General features: G+C 43.7%; 1 protein-coding gene across 5 annotated transcripts in view; it reads right to left on the bottom strand.

Moving 5' to 3' along the window:
* Positions 1–26,736, bottom strand: part of kcnma1a (potassium large conductance calcium-activated channel, subfamily M, alpha member 1a) — a gene marked incomplete at both ends in the record, with an annotated part of 253,440 nt that overhangs the window by 165,529 nt on the left and 61,175 nt on the right. For all 5 annotated transcript variants that reach the window (XM_084168518.1, XM_084168519.1, XM_084168517.1 and 2 more), the window contains one exon: positions 11,884–12,054. In XM_084168518.1, coding sequence (XP_084024644.1) covers positions 11,884–12,054 — 171 coding nt within the window. The remainder of the gene's footprint in view (positions 1–11,883; positions 12,055–26,736) is intronic.

The following is a 26,736-nucleotide window of genomic DNA, read 5'->3' as shown; positions in this document are numbered from 1 at the left end:
AAAAGGGACTGCAGTGGGAATCAGTCATTGGGACAAATTGAGGACTCCCATTTTCAGGTTGTAAAACACCCCAAGTTGTGCTACAAAACAAGGCTGTTCCCTCTGTTAACCATAGTAGAAGGTAATGGAAAAGCCACACACAGAAACTTGACCTCTAAATTATAATACAAGCCCCGACATATGTCACACAGTATGAAAATGTATGCACTCATTAACTGTAAGTCGCTCTAGATAAGAGCGTCTGCTAAATGACTAAAATGTAAAATGTAGACCTGTTGCAATGAATTTTGTTCATTAGTTGTGAACATTAAGGACACCTGCTCTTTCCATGACAAACTGACCTGGTGGATCCAGGTGAAAGCTATGATCCCTTATTGATATAAACTTAAATCCACTTCAATCAGTGTAGATGGGGAGGAGAGAGGTTAAAGAAGGATTTTTAAGCATTGAGACAATTGAGACATAGATTGTGTATGTGTGCCATTTAGAGAGTGAATGGGCAAGACAAAATATTGAAGTGTCTTTGAACGTGGTATGGTAGTAGGTGCCAGGCAAACCGGCTTATGTCAAGAACTGCAACACTGCTGGGTTTTTCACGCTCAACAGTTTCCTGTGTGTATCAAGAATGGTCCACCACCCAAAGGACATCCAGCCAACTTACATTTACATTTACATTTTAGTCATTTAGCAGACGCTCTTATCCAGAGCGACTTACAGTTAGTGAATACATATTAAAAAAAAAAATCATACTGGCCCCCCGTGGGAATCGAACCCACAACCCTGGCGTTGCAAATGCCATGCTCTATCAACTGAGCTACATCCCTGCCAGCCATTCCCTCCCCCACCCTGGACGACGCTGGGCCAATTGTGCGCCGCCCATGAGTCTCCCGGTCACGGCCGGCTGCGACAGAGACTGGATTCGAACCAGGATCTCTAGTGGCACAGCTAGCACTGCGATGCAGCGCCTTAGACCACTGCGCCACTCAGGAGACTACTGTGGGAAGCATTGGCGTCAACATAGGCCAGCGTCCCTGTGGAATGCTTTCAACACCTTGTAAGGTCCATGCCCCGACGAATTGAGGCTGTTTGAGGGCAAAAGGGGGGCGTGCAACTCAATATTAGGAAGGTGTCCTTAATGTTTTGTACACTCAGTCTATATCCACCAGTATTGTAGAGGACTGATGCAAGCAGAAGCCACACCCATGTCTCTCTCTGCAGTCAGTCCTACAGAGCTACTTGATTCTGCCATAATGCTGTATTATATAGGATCTATGCAGTAGAGGACTGACTCTTGCAGAAGCCACAACCATGTCTCTCTCCTTTCTGCAGTCAGTCCCCTTTTCCATCTTATTGTGTTATAATTATAGAGGACTCTAGCAGAAGCCACACCCATGTCTCTCTCTGCAGTCCGTCCGTCCCCCGGGACTCAGTCTGTATAAACAGTCATCAATCAACAGAGCGCATGGCTGAATCAATGCTGGATTGGATTGCCATCGATTGCTCTGATAAATTATGGCAAAAGACAAATGAATAAGCTGCGTATGGCTCCCATATGATTTGGCCCTGACACGAACGCATGCAGGCTTGCACGCACACACCCAAACACACACACACACACACACACCTAACCCGTGCCAGCTGAGACAATGTGACAGACAGAATATGAAACTACGAGACTCTTGTGTGTGTGTGTGTGTGTGTGTGTGTGTGTGTGTGTGACGACACAGCTCCACATATAAACACGCTCCATGGGAGAGGATAATTAGCTAGCTGAATTACTGCTGTCAGCCTTTACCAGCCCAGTACACAATTAACTACACACATTACAAACTAACTACACAACAGTGGAAACTGCCTACAATACAGTTATCCAAGCCCCAAGTCCCAGTAGGGCTTGGATAGACACAGGATAGAGGGGGTCAGTACTGTGTGTGGAAAGAGGGCTAGAGAGGGGTAAGTAGCAGATAGAGAGGAGAGAGAGGGATAGAGAGATGTGGATAGAGAGAGAGAGGGGGGTTTCATTGTCATGTGCACAAGTGCAGTGAAATGCCTTTCTTGCCAGTTATTTTCCCAACAATGCAGTAATCAATATACAGTACTACAAAATAAAGTAGAACAAAAACACATGAGAAATAGAAATAAGAAGAACACAAGAAAGTAAGTAAGCTACATGTAATTTATATACCGGGTCAATTCCAGGGTCAGTGCCAATAGCATATTTACAATGGACAATGGAGTGATAGAGGTAGGTATGTATAGTGGTAAGGTGACTAGGCATCAGGATATACAGTGCCTTCAGAAAGTATTCAGACTCCTTGACTTTTTCCACATTTTGTTATATTACAGCCTCATTCTAAAATGGATTAAACCGTTTTTTCCCCTCATCAATCTACATTCAATACGCCATAATGACAAAGCAAAAAGAGGTTTATAGAAATGTTGCTAATTTATTAAAAATAGAAAACGGAAATATCACATTTACATACGTATTCAGACCCTTTACACAGTACTTTGTTGAAGCACCTTTGGCAGCGATTACAGCATCGAGTCTTCTTGGGTATGACGCTACAAGCTTGCCACACCTGTATTTGGGGAGTTTCTCCCATTCTTCTCTGCAGATCCTCTCAAGCTCTGTTAGGGTGGATGGGGAGCGTTGCTGCACAGCTATTTTCAGGTCTCTCCAGAGATGTTCGATCGGGTTCAAGTCCGGGCTCTGGCTGGGCCACTCAAGGACATTCAGAGACTTATCCTGAAACCACTCCTGCGTTGTCCTGGCTGTGTGCTCCGTTCATCTTTGCCTCGATCCTGGCTAGTCTCCCAGTCCCTGCCGCTGAAAAACATCCCCACAGCATGATGCTGCCACGTCATGCTTCACCGTAGGGATGGTGCCAGGTTTCCTCCAGACGTGACTCTTGGAACTCAGGTCAAAGAGTTCAATCTCATCAGACCAGAGAATCTTGTTTCTCATGGTCTGATAGTCTTTAGGTGCCTTTTGGCAAACTCCAAGCGGGCTGTCATGTGCCTTTTACTGAGGAGTGGCTTCTGTCTGGCCACTCTACCATAAAGGCCTGATTGGTGGAGTGCTGCAGAGATGGTTGTCCATCTTGAAGGTTCTCCCATCTCCAGAGAGGAACTCTAGAGCTCTGTCAGAGTGACCATCAGGTTCTTGGTCACCTCCCTGACCAAGGCCCTTCTCCACCGATTACTCCGTTTGGCCGGACAGCCAGCACAATCTTGTCTCGGAGCTCTACGGACAATTCCTTCGACCTCATGGCTTGGTTTTTGCTCTGACATGCACTGTCAACTGTGGGACCTTATATAGACAGGTGTGTGCCTTTCCAAATCATTTCCAATCAATTGAATATACCACAGGTGGACTCCAATCAAATTGTAGAAACATCTCAAGGATGATCAATGGAAACAGGATGCACCCGAGATCAATTTCGAGTCTCATAGCAAAGGGTCTGAATACTTATTATCCGTTATTTTATTTATTTTTTATTCTAAAGATTTCTAAAAACCTGTTTTTGGCTTTGTCATTATGGGGTATTGTGTGTAAAATGTAAATTGCTGAAGATTTTTTATTTTTTAAATCCATTTTAGAATAAGGCTGTAAAGTAACAAAATGTGGAAAAAGTCAAGGGGTCTGAATACTTTCCGAAGGCACTGTATGTTAAACTGCAGCGTATATGAGGATTGTATGTGAGTGTGTGTGTAGTCAGTATGAATGTGTGTGTGTTATGTGTGTGAGCAAATGGTGTGTGTTGTGTGTGTGATCAATGGTGTCTGTGTGTGTGTGTGTGTTTGTGTCTGAGTGTGTGTGTGTCTGAGTGTGCATAGAGTCAGTGCAAAAAAAATTCAATAAATAAAAGGGTCAACTCAGATAATCTGTGTAGCCATTTTGTTAGCTATTTATCAGTCGTATTGCTTGGGGATAGAAGCTGTTCAGTAGGCTGTTGGTGTCAGACTTGTTGCTCCGGTACCGCTTGCTGTGCGGAAGCAGAGAGAACAGTCTATGGCTTGGGTGGCTGGAGTCTAACAATTTTCCGGGCCTTTCTCTGACACGGCAGGGAGCTTGGCCCCAGTGATGTACTATGCTGTCCGAACCACTCTCTGTAGCACCATGCGATGTGGATAGAGGGATAGAGGGATAGAGGGATAGAGGGATAGAGGGAGAGAGGGAGAGAGGGAGAGAGGGAGAGAGAGAGAGAGAGAGAGAGAGAGAGAGAGAGAGAGAGAGAGAGAGAGAGAGAGAGAGAGAGAGAGAGAGAGAGAGAGAGAGAGAGAGAGAGAGAGAGAGAGAGAGATGGCCACTGCCACAGGGCCATGACAGCAGATGGTTACTGGTTCCTACCCGAGATCCCATAAAGAAAGAAAGATGTCTGCTCTGACCCATTTCTGCCTGCAGTCTGGGCCTGCAGAGTCCAGTAATAGCAGGGAGAAGAAATAGAGGAGTATATCAATAATAGAGAGGATATAATCCTTCACTGGAAGCATTCCCTTCCTGTTCACATTATGGGATTACAGTTAACCCAGAGGTCTATAGGCCAGGGACATAGTGAGTGGATTAACCATTTACTGTACTGTAGTGTCACAACATGCTGAGTCACTCAGATATTCTTCTTTTGTAATTTCATATCGCTATAAAGCATCTCTGTTTTTCTCACTCCCACCACACACACACAGACAGACAGACACAGAGAGAGACAGAAAGAAAGAGAGAGCGAGAGCGAGCGAGAGAGAGAGAGAGAGATGCTGGCAGGCGGGCACTCCTACCATCTCTTTAATATTTGAATCATCTCTAAATATTATGTATGCAGGACTCTAATAATTCACATGGAATTTGGAACCATACATGCATGCATATTCTACCAACTCCATATCTGTTGGTAGAAAATGTGGGTCAATTTAGTTTTTCCCCCTCTAATGGTTAAGGTTAACACACACACACACACACACACACACAGGAACAGACAGCGATAAATGTAACTACCATTCCCTTAATATTACACAAGGTGAGAATGACCTGATGGAAAATGAAGACGTGTGTGTGTGTGTGTGTGTGTGTGTGCGTGCGCACCTGCTCACTGTTGATGTGATGAGCTATAATGGGTTTCAGTGATTCAACCCGGGTATTGGCTCCCATTAAGACAACACACACACACCGACTTGTCTGCACCTGCTCACTGTTGCTTCCATGTGAGATTGATGTGATGAGCTGTAGTGGTTTCAGTGATTCAGCCCCGGGTATTGGCTCCCATTAAGACAACACACACACAGACAAACTATATTGAACTATGCTGCTGGTATCTGGGGTTGTAAAGAAGACTAAACAGGGCTAACTCTATTCAGAACAGAGCCAGAAGATGTTTCCTTAGAGTGCATAAGCTTGCTCCAAGCCTTGCTATTCAATGAGACATGGGATGGGAGCCCAGTGAAAATAAGACAGAGGGGTGAAGTTATTAGGTTATGAAACCGTGTTATCTATATGCCAGGGGACAGAATAACAAAAAAGGTTTTCAACTGGGATAAAACACACAATTACCCTTGGACAAAGGAACTCAATGACATATTTAAGGAAGCTGATCTACAACACATATTTAGAAATAAGTTACGATGCAATGTCAACATGATCAAACACAAGTTAACCCTCAAAGAAAAATGGTCAACTGATATATGTCTAAAACCGAAACTCCTAACTTCTAACCAGATCAAAACACCTATGATCCAGAACCCTATGTCACCTCTCACCTAACAAAAATCAAAAGATCCTTGTGTGCCCAGTTGAGAACCGCAATACTGCCTCTGGCAATTGAAGTAGGTATGTTCAATGCCATAAATGGAGAGATTGAGAATAAACAGCACTTTTTATTTTACTGTACTTTATATGATGAGTAAATTGTTTTTAAAAAATGTAACAACAGAAACCAGACCTATTCTGGAGTAGTGATGAAGAGAAACTTTAATTATGTTCGGAACAGAAGTGTCCCTGGTTGCAAATTTTATTTCCAAGTGTCATGACTGTCCACAAGAATTCAAATATGTCAGATCAGGTTTGCAATGAATAACTTCAATCAGACCTCCTCTCACCCGTAGAGGTGGAAGGAAAGAAGTAGTGGAGATTAACAACTAACGTCCTGTTGTAAATCAAGTGAGAAGATCCAGGCTCTCCCTCAAGATTCACCAAAGGAATGTTCTTTGTTTCAACAGACTTTTTCCAGCTGAAACTAACACATTCAAAAGCGAATACTGGAACAATATTTCTAACGTAGAATGTGGGGAATGGTCGGAGGCGATCTATAGGACACTAAGGTAATTTTGTTTGTTATTTTGTGATGTCATTAAAAAAATTTATAAAGGAAATACTGTAACTTGGAAGTATACCCACTACATATATGACATTTCCATACTATGCGTTGTGCATATAATATGACAATTATGAAAGTTATTTTGTTAAGAGAGGGATGTTATTTGAGAAGCTATAAGAGATCATTGTTTTCCATGAGGTTTGCACAGTGAGTAGTCACCGCCCCGGAGTGAGGTCAGTGAGCATATCAGCCTGCCTGAACCGCCCCTTTCGACCAAAGTGTATAAATTATGGGTTAAGAAAAAACACATTAGACCAGAAAAGCGTGAAGCGGCTACACGTTTAAAATGGTTGGAACTTCGAATCTCAACACGAGGTGAAGAAGATAAACTCACCTCCCGGACAGTCACTGGTACGGCTGATTAGCTGTCCTAAGTAAGGTATCTTCAAAAGCAAATTTAAGTAGGACCATCCTGCTACTCTGCTCAAACCATCGTATTACCAACTCTCATCACCCCACTGGGGAACCATCAATACGGCTGGCTAGCCTATCTTCAAAGAAGCAACTTCAAGAGCGAATGGAAGGAAAACCAATTCTGTAGTTCTGTTCAGGACTACATGACAAGTTACCGGATGCCGGACAACTACGAAGAAGGACAACAGTAGTGCCTTCGGACTATCAGAGCCTTACAAGCGGGCCGCGAAAAGGCCCAACCCCCTTTCCAAGGCTGCCTGTTCACCGAGAGATCCCCAGCATTTCACGTAAATACATGAATGATTTCTTACTCAAAGCGGGCGGTGGTTCGTGTGCAAAGTATATGGGTACTGTAGGTGAGAGTAGTTTCTGAATGTATCAAGGTTAAGTGTCTCTGTCCCTCTCTCTCTCCATCTCTTCTTTAACAAGCAGCCATGTTGTTATCATTCCGCTAGGGACCTGTATTAAGTCTCCAGTCAATAACCGGTGCAGAGTGTGTATGTTTATCCTGTGTTCCCATTTAATTAGTTGGTAAATAAATAATTAAACCAATTTGTGTAGTACTGAATCATAAGGCTCAGCTTTTTGCAGATACAAGGAGGTTACGACTGTTCAGAATTATAATATGATACGAGGTTATGATTAATAAGTTGACTGTTTATAGATGTGATAGGTAAAGACCTATTAGAGTTTAATTCAATAGATGGTAACTCTTTAAAGAACTGCTCTCGTGGTGCCCCAGATCCTAATGAGTTAATTGTTACATGCTTAATTTAATTTGGGTAACAATTAAACATAGTTTGTTAATTAGATAAATAACAGTCTTCAGATTAATGTTAAAGTCAAGTCACGACAAAAGCTTGGAAGGCACGACAATATAAGTTGTATAACTGAAAGGTTTTTGTTCTGTGTTTCAATATTTTTTCATTTCAGTAGGAATGCTAATGTGCATTTATGTATGTATGTATGTATTTATGCATGTATGTACACTGAGTGTACAAAACATTAAAACATCTGCAGGGATGGGCAACTGGTGGCCCGCGGGCCTACAAAAGGGGGGCCTGTGGGCCTACAAAAGGGGGGCCTGCGGGCCTACAAAAGGGGGGCCTGTGGGCCTACAAAAGGGGGGCCTGTGGGCCTACAAAAGGGGGGCCTGTGGGCCTACAAAAGGGGGGCCTGTGGGCCTACAAAAGGGGGGCCTGCGGGCCTACAAAAGGGGGGCCTGCGGGCCTACAAAAGGGGGGCCTGTGGGCCGCCAGTTGCACATCCATGGTCTATGTCAAGGAAAGAGTAGGTGTTCTTAATGTTTACATTAAGTATACCAAACATTAAGAATACCTTCCTGATATTGAGTTGCAGTCCTCCCCCCTTTTGCCATCAGAACAGCCTCAATTCGTCGGGGCATGGACTCTACAAGGTGTCGAAAGCATTCCACAGGGATGCTGGCCTATGTTGACTCCAATTGTTCTCACAGTTGTGTCAAGTTGACTGGATGTTCTTTGGGTGGTGGACCATTTTAGATACACACAGGAAACTGTTGAGTGTGAAAAACCCAGCAGCGTTGCAGTTTTTGACACAAACCGGTGCGCCTGGCACCTACTACCATACCTTGTTCAAATGGCACTTCAATCTTTTGCCTTGCCCATTCACCCTCTGAATGGCACACACACAATCCATGTCTTAAGGCTTAAAAATCCTTCTTTAACCCATCTCTTCCCCTTCATCTACACTGATTGAAGTTGATTTAACAAGTGACATCAATAAGGGATCATAGCTTTCACCTAGTCAGTATGTCATGGAAAGAGCAGGTGTTCTTAAAGTTTTGTACACTCAGTATACATACATACATACAGTGGGGGAAAAAAGTATTTAGTAAGCCACCAATTGTACAAGTTCTCTCACTTAAAAAGATGAGAGAGGCCTGTAATTTTCATCATAGGTACACGTCAACTATGACAGACAAATTGAGGGAAAAAAATCCAGAAAATCACATTGTAGGATTTTTAATGAATTTATTTGCAAATTATGGTGGAAAATAAGTATTTGGTCACCTACAAACAAGCAAGATTTCTGGCTCTCATTAGACCTGTAACTTCTTCTTTAAGAGGCTCCTCTGTCCTCCACTCATTACCTGTATTAATGGCACCTGTTTGAACTTGTTATCAGTATAAAAGACACCTGTCCACAACCTCAAACAGTCACACTCCAAACTCCACTATGGCCAAGACCAAAGAGCTGTCAAAGGACACCAGAAACAAAATTGTAGACCTGCACCAGGCTGGGAAGACTGAATCTGCAATAGGTAAGCAGCTTGGTTGGAAGAAATCAACTGTGGGAGCAATTATTAGGAAATGGAAGACATACAAGACCACTGATAATCTCCCTCGATCTGGGGCTCCACGCAAGATCTCACCCCGTGGGGTCAAAATGATCACAAGAACGGTGAGCAAAAATCCCAGAACCACACGGGGGGACCTAGTGAATGACCTGCAGAGAGCTGGGACCAAAGTAACAAAGCCTACCATCAGTAACACACTACGCCGCCAGGGACTCAAATCCTGCAGTGCCAGACGTGTCCCCCTGCTTAAGCCAGTACATGTCCAGGCCCGTCTGAAGTTTGCTAGAGTGCATTTGGATGATCCAGAAGAGGATTGGGAGAATGTCATATGGTCAGATGAAACCAAAATAGAACTTTTTGGTAAAAACTCAACTCGTCGTGTTTGGAGGACAAAGAATGCTGAGTTGCATCCAAAGAACACCATACCTACTGTGAAGCATGGGGGTGGAAACATCATGGGACCAGGACGACTGATCCGTGTAAAGGAAAGAATGAATGGGGCCATGTATCGTGAGATTTTGAGTGAAAACCTCCTTCCATCAGCAAGGGCATTGAAGATGAAACGTGGCTGGGTCTTTCAGCATGTCAATGATCCCAAACACACCGCCCGGGCAACGAAGGAGTGGCTTCGTAAGAAGCATTTCAAGGTCCTGGAGTGGCCTAGCCAGTCTCCAGATCTCAACCCCATAGAACATCTTTGGAGGGAGTTGAAAGTCCGTGTTGCCCAGCGACAGCCCCAAAACATCACTGCTCTAGAGGAGATCTGCATGGAGGAATGGGCCAAAATACCAGCAACAGTGTGTGAAAACCTTGTGAAGACTTACAGAAAACGTTTGACCTGTGTCATTGCCAACAAAGGGTATATAACAAAGTATTGAGAAACTTTTGTTATTGAATACTTATTTTCCACCATAATTTGCAAATAAATTCATTAAAAATCCTACAATGTGATTTTCGGGGGTTTTTTCCCTCATTTTGTATGTCATAGTTGACGTGTACCTATGATGAAAATTACAGGCCTCTCATCTTTTTAAGTGGGAGAACTTGCACAATTGGTGGCTGACTAAATACTTTTTTTCCCCACTGTACGCGTACCCCCTCGACAAAAGGCATTGGGGCAAAGCTGTGATAGGTGGATTTTGATTCCTCTGGTAATTAGCTAAGCCCCAGAGCACACTTGATCTTTATTAGCAGCAAAGTCATCAAGACCAGCACATGAACAGAGAGCTAGGGCTCTACGCGCATACATCTGTTTCTCTCTTTATCTTCCATATGTCACTGAATCTACACACTATACACACTACCCTTATACCACCTGTGTGTGTGTGTGTGTGTTACCCGTCCTGCACAGTTCAGATGATTGAGCACGGCTACACTGCAGTTGCTATGGTAACATGGAAACAGGCTCAGCGAACACAGATGCTCTTAGCAGCTTTGATCCGCAGAATAGGCCTGATGAATGGCAAGAGTCCCACAACACTGCCCACACACACTGTACATGTCAAGATGTGTGCAAACACTTGAATCGTGCACACACACTCTCATTCACCTGCATACACACTTAACTGTTTAGAGTGCATTCCCGTGCATATCATTACAGTGTCAGTAAGCAGGCATATGGTGCAGAAACGTTGACTATATCAGAAGTAGCACAGATCACAGTAGGTGTTGTACTGAGATATGTCTATGCAGAGTAACTGCTCTATACAGACCTCTGCTTAATTTCTCCTCAATATCAGACAGGTACTTTAGACAGGACACACACAACCACACACACATATTCTAAGTAGGCATGAAGAATTCACATCACCAAATATTAACAATTACACTTTTAAGGTTGGTGATTTTATAGTTTTGTGTGTTTGTTTTGGTCAATGCTCCGAGTTTCATATGTATTCTGTCCCCCAAAACCAGAAACACCAAACATCTATGAAACACCTAAATCAATACATTTTGGTAACACTTTACCTAAAGCCTGCAGGTATAACTTTTTATAAGCATGAATTTGCCTTTATGTCTTATAATCAGGTTTATAATATGTTATGTCTCTATATGTATCAATATTTCAAAAAAGAAAACAGTCTACCTTTACAAATAAAAAATATGAGTTTCCTCCCTTTGTAAAATGTAGGGGTTTCCTCTGTCTGGTTTTAAGTACAGCTCATGGTGTGGGTCCAGATGCTTTATTCCAGCCCTGCCTAGCAGACAGAGACAGATTTATCATCAGCTGATTACACTGCAGCAGACACAACAAGGGGACTGAGTCTCTCTCTCTCCCCCTCTCCCTCTCTCCCTCCCCCTCTCCCTCCCCCTCTCTCCCTCCCCCTCTCTCCCTCCCTCCCTCCCTCCAACCCCTGTGTATCCTGTCAGTCTTTGGTCACACACACAAACACACCACATGTTCTACACACCCTCTAATCTAACAGTAACATAGCTGGTTTACATGAGTCCCTACTTGACAAATGACATCCCATTATGGCATATGGAGAATGTATCCCAGTAACTGCTGCATGTCAATTTAATAACTCAGTAACACGGTTCTATTTTTTGCTATGTCTATAACGTCTGACATCACACACATTCTGATGTAATATGAATGACATGTATAATATCTTCAGGGGTTTTATATTCAGAGCAGCTCAAAATAAAAGCAGAAATAAACTGAACAGCACAGCTGTGTAGGGGTGCATCCACCGACACACCCCTACACACACAAACACACACAGTGCCACACACACACACAAACATGCTGCAGGCACATACCAGGACTCTGCCGGTGAGTGTCTGTGCTGATATCATGACCCCGGCCCAGTCCTTCACAGAGGTCATCCAGCCCACCTCGCTGGCAGGCACCACTTCGTCCTTCTCATCAGGACCCTTAGGTGTCCCATCTGCTGCCTGACTGTTAGCAGGGTTATTCACCTTCTGGGCCTCCTGGAAGAAAGGGGGAGAGAGAGGTGGAGGAAAGAGAGAGAAATGACGGAGAGAACGAGAGAGAGAGATGGAGGAGAGAGAGATTGAGGAGCGAGAGATGGAGAAAGAGAGAAAGAGAGACAGACAGAGAGAGAGAGAAAGATTGCGTTAACATTTTGTTGATCAGACACCTATTATTTCATATAGAAATAGGGAATCATGACAGCTTCTCTATATGTTATATTTCTATCTGCAATGTTCTACAAGAGCATCTAGCACCATATGCCTGAAAGGAGAGTGGGCTTGGAGGGTACATGTACTGTATAGCTCCACAAGGTGCCATCTAAAGTATTCATAGAATCTACCTAATTAATACATGACCATATGAACTGACAAGATCTACATTACAGTAAGAGGTCCAAGGTAGCAATCACTGGAGTCCCTATAGACAGTGTAATGGAGAGAAAGAGCTCTAGCATGTCAATCTGAGGCTCTGGCTGCTGATGCATAAGAGTGGAGGTAAAGACACGCACACCCACCCACCCACACACACACCCACTGCCATCACATCTCACACTGTCAGGGCTGTCAAACACGCCTCTGCCATATGTTGAATGTGTGTGTGTTTGTGTGTCCGTCTGAGTGTGTGTAGTCGCTCATTTGCTTTTTGCCCATATGGCCCTGTAAGTTCATTCATCCTATGGGTGTATAGTGGCATATGACTAATATTGTCATGCAGGCCCCTCAACCCTTCATCTTGTGTCTGAATGAGTGAGCAGAGCACAGTAGCATTGTAATGCATTGACTCGCCATACTCTGCAGTGCTACTGTACATACGCAGCTGCTTAGCCATCCACTCACTCTAATAATACTTCCTTTGACATGCACGCCACTTCATACGTTTCCCCCTCAGCCATTAAGTTGCATGGTTTGATTCCAAACGCACACACTGCATACCGCCTGGCGAGGTAGAGTAGAGGTTAGCCTGTGTCAACGCTAGGCCCTTAAACCATAGGGTGTAGCCCAGCGAATGGCGTCACAGAGAATCCCTGGCACGCCAATAACTTTCAGAGCTCTCGACGGCGGCCCGCTCTCCCTTCCAAGGAAGCTGGGTCATATTATGGCAGGGTAGTAGCTCATCTTTTATTACGACCCACTGGCACTGCTCGTCCACTCTGGACCAGACCTGTGTTCAAACACTGTGAAATCTTTCAAATAATTTGAGCATTTGGTAAGTCTGCCTTGAGTCTGCATCGAGTGTCAAATGGGTGGAGTTTAACGTTTTGGGACATTTAAATTGGTTCATTAAGCCAGGCAAGCTCAATCAAGCCCATATAAAGTATTTGGAACTAATTTGAATAGTGTTTGCAACCGGGTATGCTCTGGACCGGCCAACAGACAGGTCAGCACCATACCAATGGAGTCTCTGGTTAATGGACTATGTGATGTCAACAGACTGGGATAGTAGTGTGTGTTTGGGTGACATGATACAGCGTCTGACAACAGTCTGAATACTGAACAGGTGGAAAATACCCAGAATACAACTGAACTACATGTTTTCGTCTTGTTTTCTGTTGGTTTGTTTGTGTTTGATGCCACAGAGTCAGAGCCCAGAGTTTTTCCTTGCCAGGTCATGATCATGGAAAAGTCAGGGCTCTAGACATACTAATCCATCTCATTCCAAGAACTATGCAGCAAGAGAAGAAACATACACTTTATATACAAAAGTATGTGGACACCCCTTCACCCTCATTGCTGACAGGTGTATAAAATCGAGCACACAGCCATGCAATCTCTATAGACAAACATTGGCAGTAGAATGGCCTTACTGAAGAGCTCAGTGACATTGAACGTGGCACCGTCATAGGATGCCACCTTTCCAACAAGTCTGTTCATCAAATTTCTGCCCTGCTAGAGCTGCCCTGGTCAACTGTAAGTGCTATTATTGTGAATTGGAAACTTCTAGGAGCAACAACCGTGAAGTGGTAGTCCACACAAGCTCACAGAACTGGACCACCGAGTGCTGATGTACGTAGCGCGTTAAAATGGTCTGTCCTCGGTTGCAACAGTCACTACCGAGTTCCAAACTGGACAGTCCAGAGAGGATTGTCCAGACAAAGTGACAGTAGTATTCCTATCTGGCTGGCTGGCTGGCACACACACGGTCTTCCCATTACAACCCAGAAACAGATAAAGAGAGCAAGAAATAAATAAATATTGAGACATAGAGAGCGAGCGAGAGCAAGAAAGAGAGAGCGAGAGTGAGAGAGAGCCTCACACAGACTCGGTCAGTCTGTTTGGAGAGGATTGTCCAGTTCAAATTGGATTATATTCCTTAATGATCAAACATGGCCACAGCTGCCATTTTCCTAATTACATTCTCTGCCATAACAATGGCAATAAACTCATTTTAAAAGGCTGCCTTAGCCACTATAAATTGATCTATCTGCTGCTGCTGCCTATAGACACCACATAACAGGAGAGTGCCACAAATGGTACCCTATTCCCTATGGGCTCTTGTCAAAAGAAGTGCACTTCATAGGGAATAGGGTACCATTTGGGACGCAGCCCAGGACTGCGGTGGAAAATGGGGTTAGGACTGCTATGTAGGTAATCATCCATGCTTCTATACAGGAGTTATGAGCTGTTATGAATGCTTAGCTGGATAATAATGTACGGCCGGTGTGTAATGCATTATAAATGAATTAATATCTCTTATATTTATATAACCACTGTTATAAGGAGCCATAGTTTGTCAAGTGTGCTAATAGCAAGTGTTAAAAAGCACTACTGGGTGCTAGAAGGCAATTATAACATCTTAATAACATCTTTCCAGAGCGCAGAAAGCTGTAACCTCACCCTCTCCTTCCCTCTTCAGTCCTCCCATGCCAAATACCCAGAATGCTTCATCCCTTTCACATGGTGCAAATACTGAGGGGTATGTGTTTGCGGCGCTCACTATATCTGTATGTGTGTGTGTTCACTATGCGCGGGCACGGCTAATGTTTCGCTCTGCTTGGACGGCCACCTGCTTCAAAGCTCTCCAGGCATGTAGTCGTGGTAACATGTGCTTGGCCGGGGCTGAGGAATAAATCTAACTGAGCTGACTGGAGGAGGACGGGCACACTAATAACCACACACACAGAGTACACATGTGAGTGTTTGTGTGTGTGTGTGTGTACATGCATGTGTGTGTCTGTGTACGTGTGTGTGAGCGCGTTTGTGCCTGCTTGTGGGGAAACCATGAATAATGGATGCAAGTCGAAACTGATGGCTAGACAGATCGGAGAGGACAATGTAAACAAGAAAGTGTTCTACTTCGTTCGAGCGGCTGGCCCGCGCTGGGCCTAGCTCACTACAGGGACAGAGAAAGGCTGCTGCCAAGGGAGAATCCATCTGCTATATATACACACCTGTGATGTCAAGCTGAAAGAGAGAGAGATGGAGAGAGAGATAAGGGGGAAGATTGAGAGAGAAAGTAAGAGAGGAGAGTGGAGGATAAAGCAGAAGGAAGGAGAGAGAGAGAGAGAGAGAGAGAGAGAGAGAGAGAGAGAGAGAGAGAGAGAGAGAGAGAGAGAGAGAGAGAGAGAGAGAGAGAGAGAGAGAGAGAGAGAGAGAGAGAGAGAGAGAGAGAGAGAGAGAGAGAGAGAACAAGAAAGGACCAGAGAGCGAATATGCAAATATGTTCCTTTTCACGGGCCAAGAGGTTGGCCTGTGTGTTGACACAGTTTATCTATGTAAGCAGGTCCTATATAGACTGTCCTCAACCCTCCTGTCACACAACCACACATAGATTCATAACTCATCACTGAATATCCACTAAGTGTACAAAACATTAAAATGACCCCATGCCTGTAATACTTTCATCAGGGCGCTGCAATCAATAATAGCATTGAAGAGAGAAACAGTGAATGACTTATTAAATGGGGTAAGGTGATAAATATAGCCTTGGGAAGCAGACCTTGTGGTGAAGGGTATCAGAACTATATAAAGATCCATCTCGGAGTAGTCGGCGGTGTAGGTGTGTGTGTGTTTCTGTGTGTGTCTGGGTGTGTTTCTGTGTGTGTCTGGGTGTGTATCTGGGTATGTGTCTGGGTGTGAAGTCTTCAGACAGTCCCAGTCCTGCAAATAGTCTGCTAATTATTCTGATATAGACTGAGTGTGCAAAACATTAAGAACAACTTCTCTTTCCATGACAGACTGACCAGGTGAATCCAGGTGAAAGCTATGATCCCTTATTGATGTCACTTGTTAAATCCACTTCAAATCAGTGTAGATGAAGGGGAGGAGACAGGTTAAAGATGGATTTTTAAGCCTTGAGACTATTGAGACATGGACTGTGTAAGTGTGCCATTCAGAGGGTGAATGGGCAAGACAAAATATTTAAGTGCCTTTGAACGGGGTATGATAGTAGGTGCCAGGCGCACCGGTCATGAACTGCAACGCTGCTGTACTTCACGCTCAACAGTTTCCTGTGTGGATCAAGAATGGTCCAACACCCAAAGGACATCCAGCCAACTTGAGACAACTGTGGGGAGCATTGGAGTCAAAATAGGCCAGCATCCCTGTGGAATGCTTTCGACACCTTGCCCTGACGAATTGAGGCTGTTCTGAGGGCAAAAGGGGGGGTGCAACTCAATATTAGGAAGATGTTCCTAATGTTTGGTATACTCAGTGTATGCCTGATAGGATATTAAATGATTTACAAAATGTATTTTCATTGTCATTGTTTTCCTTTAAATAAAATAAATGTATTTTCCCACATGCCATTGATTGCTATGGCCAGTGGCTACCAATTTAGCAACCATTCTCCAAATATATTTTGTTATACTCCATTATCCAATGATTGTATATAAAACACAAAGCTCAGTGGAATCTGCTACAGTAGTACAAGGAGCTCAGTTGACTCTATGGCTGGACCAATTAACATTAGGGGAGACCTGGTTATAATGAATGTTACAGAGAGAGAGACACAGCGAAACAGACAGAGAAATAGAGACCAAGGCAAAGATAGATACATGAGAGACAGAGGTAGAGAGAGACAAACAGAGTCAGCTAGAGAGAGAGATAGAGAGACAGCAAGGCGAGACAACAAGAGCCAGACAGATAGAAAGAGACAGAATGTGCCTCCTGAGTGGCGCAGCGGTCTAAGGCACTGGATCGCTTGAGGCGTCACTACAGACCCGGGTTCGATCCCAGGCTGTGTCACAACCGGCCGTGACCGGGAGTCCCATAGGGCAGCACACAATTGACCCAGCGTCGTCCGGGTTAGGGGAGGGTTTGGTGGGGGGGGCTTTACTTGGCTCATCGTGCTCTAGCAACTCCTTGTGGCGGGCCGGGCACCTGCAGGCTGACTTCGGTCGTCAGTTGAACAGTGTTTCCTCCGGCACATTGGTGCAGCTGGCTTCCGGGTTAAGCGGGCGGGTGTTAAGAAGCGCAGTTAGGCGGGTCATGTATCGGAAAACATATGACTCGACCTTCGCCTCTCCCGAGCCCGTTGGGGAGTTGCAGCGATGAGACAAGATCGTAATTGGATCGCAATTGGATATCACGAAATTGGGGAGAAAAAACTAAAAGACAGAACACAGACAGAGAGAGAGACAGTAAAAGACACCGGCAGAGTAAGGTAGAGCGAGAAAGACTGAGCTGATCTAGGGACTTGTCTTTAGCGCAGCTGTTCCTGTGGCTTTGGTTCACATCGCTGGGGAAAACTCTATTCCAGTGTGAGGTGCTATTTATAGCCTCATCCAGGGAGGGACAAGACGAAACGAGTGAATCTCATAACACACTCTGTTCCCCCCTATTTTCTATTTTAAAGCCGGTACAGTTACCTAATGTCCCTGGGTTACATGGTCTACACTAGGTCAGGGTGGTCAGACCTTCTCTCTGAGACTAGTTCAAACACAGGAACTTAGAGTCTGCACACAGAGACACGTGTGCACGCACACACGCACCCACACACACAGCGGGGACACTAGCTAATTTCCAGATTGCCATGCGTCTCAGAACAGCAGTTATTCCTATCTCTAGGTCAGGCCTGTGGTACCATGACAACACTAGGGGGTTAAACGCTACATATTAACTTAACAGGCCCTTGGAGCTAAATGTTGATAAAGTGGGTGTCATTCCTTATCTAAATATATAGGTTGCTATTAACTGCATGTCTAGCATCTACAATGAAATACTTGATTAATATCTACCGATACATACAGGGCCATCCTACTACGAAGTAGTGCAACTCCAGGACCAGTTATCCAGTTCTAAATAGTGTAGTATTTATAGGGAACCCTGTAGCTAGTTACGATATGGCATTGTGAATTGGTTTGGTTACAGGGTCTCACTTTACAATAACCCTCCCTAATATACGTAGCTATGCCATTTTATGATGTTACAGTATGCGTAGGTATAGAATGATTACAGTATGTACACATTATTACATAGAACCTACAAATGTTATCCATTTTTCAATGACTAACTTCTACAGTTGTGTAGGCCCAGAGCCCGTTGGTGGACAACGATTGATGGGATTAGGATGGGTGCCATTATGCCATGTGTTTGATTTAAGGATTACACAGGTATCTAGCCCTGTTGTCTGACACAAATATCTGGGACGCTGGAATATTTATACTATCATTCTGTGACAAATACACTCACAAACAAACATGCACGTACGTACGTACATATGTGCACACGTACACACACACACGTAACTATTCCCCAGTTGCGGTAAATGAGAATGTAAATGAGAATGTGTTCAGTCAATTTACCTGGTAAAATAAGAAAGAGGGACTGACAAAGAGGGAAGAAGGAAGGCAGGCAGGAGGGAGGGAGGGAGGCAAGGAGGGAGGGAGGGAGGGGACTCCACCTCTTGCCACCAGCGTTACATCATGGGGTTACTCTTGGTCATTAAATGCTCTCATCAAGGTGTGACAAAGCTATCAACGGCACCCAGAGTTTGTCCAGCGCCACATTAACTCTCCCCTGCCCTTATAACGCAGGCCTATTTTGAGGGCCTCCGGTCTAAAGAGGATTAGTCTTAGGTTTGAGCACACCAAACTAAATAGGTGACATCCATCCCCAATGTCAGCAAGCAGGACAAGCTGACAGACATGCCAACGTCTTAGAACCAATGCCAAGAAGAGACGCGTATAGGATACTGTTACTGTTGAAAGGTACTCTATCCCCAAGACCAGAGGACACTGACTGCCGTGTAACTGGGGGGAATCGAACCTGGGACTCAGCCTGCCCGCCAACCCAACGTCTTAACCATTAGACCAAGAGCAAATCCTAAATGTCAGGGGTGACAGTGTGATTTCAAATCACCTCCTCTACACTAAAAACGGCCGCATTTTAGAATCTGTTTTCTTCGCAATTACTCAAAAGGAAGTGAGTAACTTACGCTCTAAGGCATTCTTTAATTATTTTTTTATGGAGATATGCTGTTAAAGGGGGTTTGATGCTGTCTAAGATGAACATCCTTTCATGTCTCCCTTTCCTTCTCAGACAAAAGGAGGATTGAATGAAGACACATCTGCATTAGCGCTACTCCACTAGAACTGAGAGATAGAAAACTGAATGTACTGTATTGTGCCTGCTGGGTAGGCTATAGTCCTACCTGTATCTGATTCACAACACTGTACATTGATGCAGGATTTCAAGCCTTAGTGGTCCCAGATTAAAAATAGACCACGCAATGAATTGTGGGAGTCACAAAGGTCAGCGTAACCATCCGGTAACCTCTGAAGATTTTATGGTACACATAATGGACAGACAGCGGCCTAAATGAAGATACAGCATCTTGTGAGCGGGGGAGCTGCATTTCTCTGAGCATTTCAGAATAAGTACGCCCATATCCGAAGCCTAAGGGGTTACTATAGCATGGGAATCAGACAAGCTGACATTCGCTGCTGTGTCTGTTCCTGAACACACCCACTAGCTCTGTGGTGGAGGAACCAGAGAAGGCAGATCAGAGTCGTGTTAGGTAAGGCACAATGAAGCGAAACATTTTGCAACAGAAAACGAAACGTAGTACCTCCTGTTTTACTCTATTTGAAAATGTTTTCTCCAGTTTGGTGCCTACTGAACACAACCCAGGCCATCCAGGGACAACCAACCAAGCAACCCCCTGTGTCTCTGTGACATTAGAGGATGTCAGGAATATCACCCTTACACCCCCGCAGCCCTGACACACACACAAACGAAAAGGTGAAGTCACCCAGCTGTCAATCACTCTGCATCCATCGGAACCTCTCCTGAGCCGCTTCCAGCCACTTCTATTTCAGCATCAAGCTGTGCCAATTGGCCCCCTTAATCACTGTGGCAACAGGACACAAGGGAGATCGTTAGAAAACACAAACCCCAGGACCAGCTAAAACACAAAATCCTCATTACTGGGCTATCAATGAAAACCTGGAACGTTCAAGGAATAACTCTCCCACTTAAAAAGTCAGTAAGGATGTTTCAAAGTCATTAGACCCATACACACACACACACACACACACACACACACACACTGGGTCACGCACGCAAATACATGCACATACGATAATCAGGCCATTACATTTTCAACTTAACGCGTGTTGAATCTATTTCCTGACTCTGAACATGGCTTGTTTCTATGGTGATACACGAGGACTAACTTTCCTGGGGAATCATTGGCTCCCCTGTGTTTCATCTATGAAAATGAAGTCAAGCTTGAAAAGGGCCACTTGCAAACTGTCCATTTATTTAAAAAAACCTACCAGGTTCTCAAACCTAATGCTGCTGGTATGATATGCAAAGTTTGAAATTACACATTTAAACAACAATCTAGACTGTGAAATTACATCGGCTTTTACATATGAATTTTTTTGGGGTGGTGTTTTCTTTTATAGGTGGGGGGCATATAGCACAACTTGTTTGAAAAATATATACACGTATACATTTATTTGCAATATTGAGTGTTTATTTTTGGCTACTTGATATTCTTTGTGTCAAATGTATACAGTATTCTCTTATGGAGAGCAGCTCCAGCAAGCGTCATAGCCAGAGGGAGCTTCCTCTTAGCCAATCAGAAAGTAGGTGGAATGAGAAGAAAAGAGCATGCTTGAGTGACAGCCATCAGTGACACAATTACCTGAGGCTCTTTACTTCCACCATTTTGTATGTAGCCTACATGGCTGAGATTATGAATGGTTCATTGTAATTGAAGAAAATATGACAATGTCATACCCTTGAAATTATAAAAGCAGAAACTATTATATAGCTTTGAAAATGACATCGCAATTGTCTCCTTATAGAAAAATATTCTCATCTTCACCAAACGGTATCCTCAACATTCCTTGGAATAATGCTCTTGTGCTTACACCATATTTCCAATATTCTTTGGAATAACACTATCTTGCCCTTTTCTACAATGTTTTTTGGAATCACGCTGTCTTCCCTTTGCCTCCACTGTTCCTTACAATAACATGTTCTTGTCCTTGTGCTGCTCTGGCTGGTTTAGCCTCACAGCCTACTGTATATCCATTCAGTCACCTTGAAGGTTGACTCAATCGTCTCTTATTGCTATAACACACAGGGTTCTCTTCCAAGGGCATGGCTAAACAAACCAGTGTGTGTGTGTGTGTGTCTGTGTGTGTGTGTGTGTACATGCCTCTGTGTGTGTGTTAGAACAAGGATTGATTTCCATTTCATCTGGGGGTAAGTTTGTGTCGGCACTGGTTACTTCACCAATGAATCAGAAGGTAATAGTATGTCTCTCAGCTCACAGGCTGTCTAGATGTGCTAACCACTGAGCCTCCAGCTCCACTCATATCTCCCATAGCAGCATGCACACACACTTTCTCTCTCTGTCTCTCCGTCTCAACAACCTTTAAGCACATTAACATGCACGGCTTAACATGATCTTCCCATTATAGATATAGCCTGCACACCCTACCGCACCGCAGCACATCAGTACAGCGTGAGGATTTTACATTACATTTCTACAGAAAAGCTGTAGCCAACTATATATGAGCTTGAAGTGCTGTATGCTTATATTCTAGTGGTGAACTACAGTGTCACATCTTTAAACATGATGATAAAAAAATGTATACAACAACTACCATAATGTATGCTACTATAGGTTTTACTACAAATGTTAATAACACTACCAATAATAATCATAATAATACTACTACAACTACTAGCAGTGTTTGAGTCCACTAATGACAGTGGCCAGTGGCCACACTTTTAAATTAATCTGTGATAATGGAGTATTACAATATCTGTGATAAACGTCAGTGCCTGTAGCTCAGCCTAGCACTGCCTTTGATGCAGATGGAAAGCCTTGAAAGAGAGAAAGATATCCCTCTTCTCTGTTTTTCATGATGGGGCGCTTCCTCACAAACCCTGGGCAAAGAGTGTGTGAAACTCTAAGAGATAAGCTTGGTGCCCACTAATGCTTAAAATTCCCTACTAATGTTTGCCATCTATCTATATCTTATAACTAATAAGTTATCTAATTGTGCCAAATAAATTCTCTCCAGCTGGGTTTTGCTAACTTGCTAATGTTAGCTAAGGGGCTAACGTTAGCTTGTAAGATCAAGATTCTTAGTAACAGCAGTAGAGCCAATCCCTTCCTGCATTACGATCCCTGCTATCTAATATTTGTTTTGTGCGTGCTGAAAACTGCATTTTGAGATATTTGCATAACTTTATGAGCTGAGTTGTCTGTCTTGGCAGGAAATGTTTGCATGTGCTCGTTAGCATTTACCTACAATCCACTATGGGGATTCCTTAGTACTTGTTAGCATGTTATTAGCATTCTGGTAAGTGACGTTTCTGGGGCTTTTTTAACGTTTGAAAAAATAAATGTGCGCCCCTTGTGTGCACTTCCGGTAATACCTTATACCCCGGGATGGCACAGGCACGGTATGAAGATATGGAAATCTGGGTACCGCCCAACCATAACTGGAAGTCCATTCGGCTTAAATTATGAGAAAGAATGGCTACGGCTGGAGTCTAAAATTCAGATCAACACAAAGCCATAGACAACAAAAGCCAAGATACTTCTTTGGGGACCAAAATAAAAAGCGACTCATTTCCACAAACACCACTTCTCCAGGTCATGACCTCCTCTTTCACTGAACAAGACTTCCTGTAATGAACTAAAAACATTGGAGGTATTTCAGGTCTCCTGTGAGTGACCCAGTTTGATCTTCTGATCGCCTCAATAACCACCAACAACAACAACAACAAGCCTCATCTTGCAACCAGTCAGACATCTTTGCCTGAGGCCCATATCAGCCTCAGTAGCCCTTAATGAGCTTTTCTCTTACTGACAGACAGCTCGCTTACATCTAGCGCTCTTTCGCTCTCACTCCATCTCTGTCCCTCCATCGCTCTCTCTCTCCCTCCATCTCTCCTTCTCTCGCTCTCCCTCCATCCCTCTGTCTCGGTGAGCCCTTAGGAGTCAGACCTGATGTAGACAGGTGAATACAGGCCCTATTACCATCCTCAGAGGACCAGACCTGGCCACTAAATGTAAACACCACAGAGGGAGGGGGAAAAAAGCAAAATGGCCGACGTCTTGAATGAAGACTCCTAATTGGCTGCCTGCTGTCGGACCTGTTCAGATCAATGACCTGAAGGCCAACGCCCAGAAACGACGACCATCGCAGATAGATTTTTAAAACACAGCTGCAACAAGGTGCTGGGACGGAGATAATGAATGATCTTTTCTTTCTATCTTCCCATCCATCCTTTGCCCAATGAACTCTCAAAAGCAGAACAGACCTGGCTAGTACAAACAGATCAATGTGGAGTTTCATATTCAATGGATGCAGAGAGAAGATATAGAACATTATGATCCACACAGTGCATGTGTTTGTTTTGTTATGCATTGTCATGTGTTGTTTTCTGAGGATGCGCACATTAGATCTGACCTCCCTCCATATTTTTATATCTGAAAACAGACGGCCAAGTCAGTTCAGCTCGAGTCGGTCCACGAGAACATGCTTTGTTTCAAACAGCAAGCCATCTGCTCACCGGTAGTTCATTCATTAGCAAAATGAATGTGAATTACTTCAGGTTCAGCCAACCAAAAATTCAGGTCGGCAGCTACTCCAGGTGAAAGTCTTACCAGGCAAAAGCAGCTGTGTGAGTGAAGACCCACTGGGACAGAGGTGGCATCACAGGTCCCAGAGTGGTGTGGTGAAAAAAAATTCTGCCGCCCTTAGTTTTTCCTGATCAGGTAACCTAACCAGGTAAAACTCTGGACCTTTTACGGTATGATGTGATTCATCTGTTGTAAAAAGGTTTATTATGGGCTATGTTGGGACTAGAGTATGTTTAATAATGTCACATAGTTTGTTTTTTTTTACTCCAGGAAAACCCTGTCAAACTGCAGGAACCTTGTACTTGTGGGGGGGTTCCTATACACAGACACAGAAAGCAACATGATTAGACAACAAAACTCACAGGGCTGAGATTGCGTTATGCAGGTTTGCATCATGTAATCCTGACCTATGCAACTATAGGCCTAATAAAAAACAGCTCCGATCCCACCCCTCTGCCTCCCCTGCTGCCTTCTCCACCCCCCTCCTCCATCGCCTCCTCCTCCACTTTGCCCACATCTTCCCTTTTATTGTTATTATGGTCGCACTGTTGAGAGGTGAACCTGCAAGTAAACATTTCCTTTTATTGTACAGTTGTGGTCAAAAGTTTTGAGAATGACACAAGTATTGGTCTCCACAAAGTTCACTGCTTCAGTGTTATGAGATATTTTTGTCAGATGTTACTGTGGTATATTGAAGTATAATTACAAGCATTCCATAAGTGTCAAAGGCTTTTATTGACAATTGCATTAAGTTTATGCAAAGAGTCAATATTTGCAGTGTTGACCCTTCTTTTTCAAGACCTCTGCAATCCGCCCTGGCATGCTGTCAATTAACTTCTGGGCCACATCCAGACTGATGGCAGCCCATTCTTGCATAATCAATGCTTGAAGTTTGTCAGAATTTGTGGGTTTTTGTTTGTCCACCTGCCTCTTGAGGATCGACCACAAGTTCTCAATGGGATTAAGGTCAGGGGAGTACCTTTTGCAGAATATCAGTCTGTCTCTGATGTTTTTCCTGGAGAGAAGTGGCTTCTCATGACACCAGGCCATCCTCCAAAAGTATTCGCCTCACTGTGCGTGCAGATGCACTCACACCTGCCTGCTGCCATTCCTGAGCAAGCTCTGCACTGGTGGTGCCCTGCAGCTGAATCAACTTTAGGAGACGGTCCTGGTGCTTGCTGGACTTTCTTGGGCGCCCTGACGCCTTCTTCACAACAATTGAACCTCTCTCCTTGAAGTTCTTGATGATCCGATAAATGGTTGATTTAGGTGCAATCTTACTAGCAGCAATATCCTTGCCTGTGAAGCCCTTTTTGTGCAAAGCAATGATGACGGCACGTGTTTCCTTGCAGCAAACCATGGTTAACAGAGGAAGAACAATGATTTCAAGCACCACCCTCCTTTTAAAGCTTCCAGTCTGTTATTCTAACTCAATCAGCATGACAGAGTGATCTCCAGCCTTGTCCTCGTTAACACTCTCAACCCGGGTGTTAACAAGAGAATTACTGATATAATAATAATAATAATAATAATAATAATAATAATAATAATAATAATAATATGCCATTTAGCAGACGCTTTTATCCAAAGCGACTTAGAGTCATGTGTGCATACATTTTTGTGTATGGGTGGTCGGCAGCTGGTCCTTTTGTGGCAGGGCTGAAATGCAGTGGAAATGTTTTTTGGGGATTAAGTTCATTTTCATGGCAAAGAGGGACTTTGCAATTAATTGCAATTCATCTGATCACGCTTCATGACATTCTGGAGTATATGCAAGTTGCCATCATCAAAACTGAGGCAGCAGACTTTGTGAAAATTAGTATTTGTGTAATTGTATTGTGTACAACCTGTTCCTGGAGAGCTACCATCCTGTAGGTTTTCGCTTTAACCCTAATCTAATGCACCGGATTCTAATAATTAGCTGGTTGATAAACTGAAATCAGGTTAGTTACAACTGAGATTGGATTGAAAATCTACAGGAGGATAGCTCTCCAGGAACAGGGTTAGAGAGCCCTGGTTGTACACCATGTGTATCTAGGGCTGGGCGATATGGCCAAAATATCAGTGTATTTTTCTCATTTATGATGGTATTTCATGTTTCTGAATACTAAAAGTTCTAAATATGCTTTATGGGTAGTGCATGGCCCTAGGATGGCAATAAATGAATTCTAAGTGGTTTTAATGAGCTTTCTCCATTCAGATTGCTTTACTGTTCGACCAAAAATAATAGGAGGACAAAACTGACAGTGAACTAGTCCTCTTTGTAGAACATTGCATAGGAATCAAAATCCTCTTTTGTAACGTTCACTTCCAGTATTTTAAATCAATTTCTTCATTTACTGCACTCATTTGGTATCATTCACATACTGCCATGTTAATTTTGTGTTAGTATGCCCCCAAAAAACCTGATCTATTTGACTGCAGTTTTTACTTTAGTAGTCGCCCGATTTCTTGAAGTCTTTACTCCAATTTCTTTTGTTGACTTTCTGGCAGTACTGAAAGTGAATGTAGCACTGAATTATTGAGTGTAGCAAATCAAACATTAAAATGCTGTTATAGACGGTAAAGTAAAAATCCAAACCAGTCCGAGAATGAATACCTGTATAGTTTGTTAACGGTTTACT

Source organism: Coregonus lavaretus (assembly GCF_964263955.1).
Source record: "Coregonus lavaretus genome assembly, chromosome: 1".
Classification (NCBI taxonomy): Eukaryota; Metazoa; Chordata; class Actinopteri; order Salmoniformes; family Salmonidae; genus Coregonus; species Coregonus lavaretus.
The sequence above is the reverse complement of the archived record's forward strand: the minus strand, read 5'-3'. Positions and strand labels throughout refer to the sequence as shown.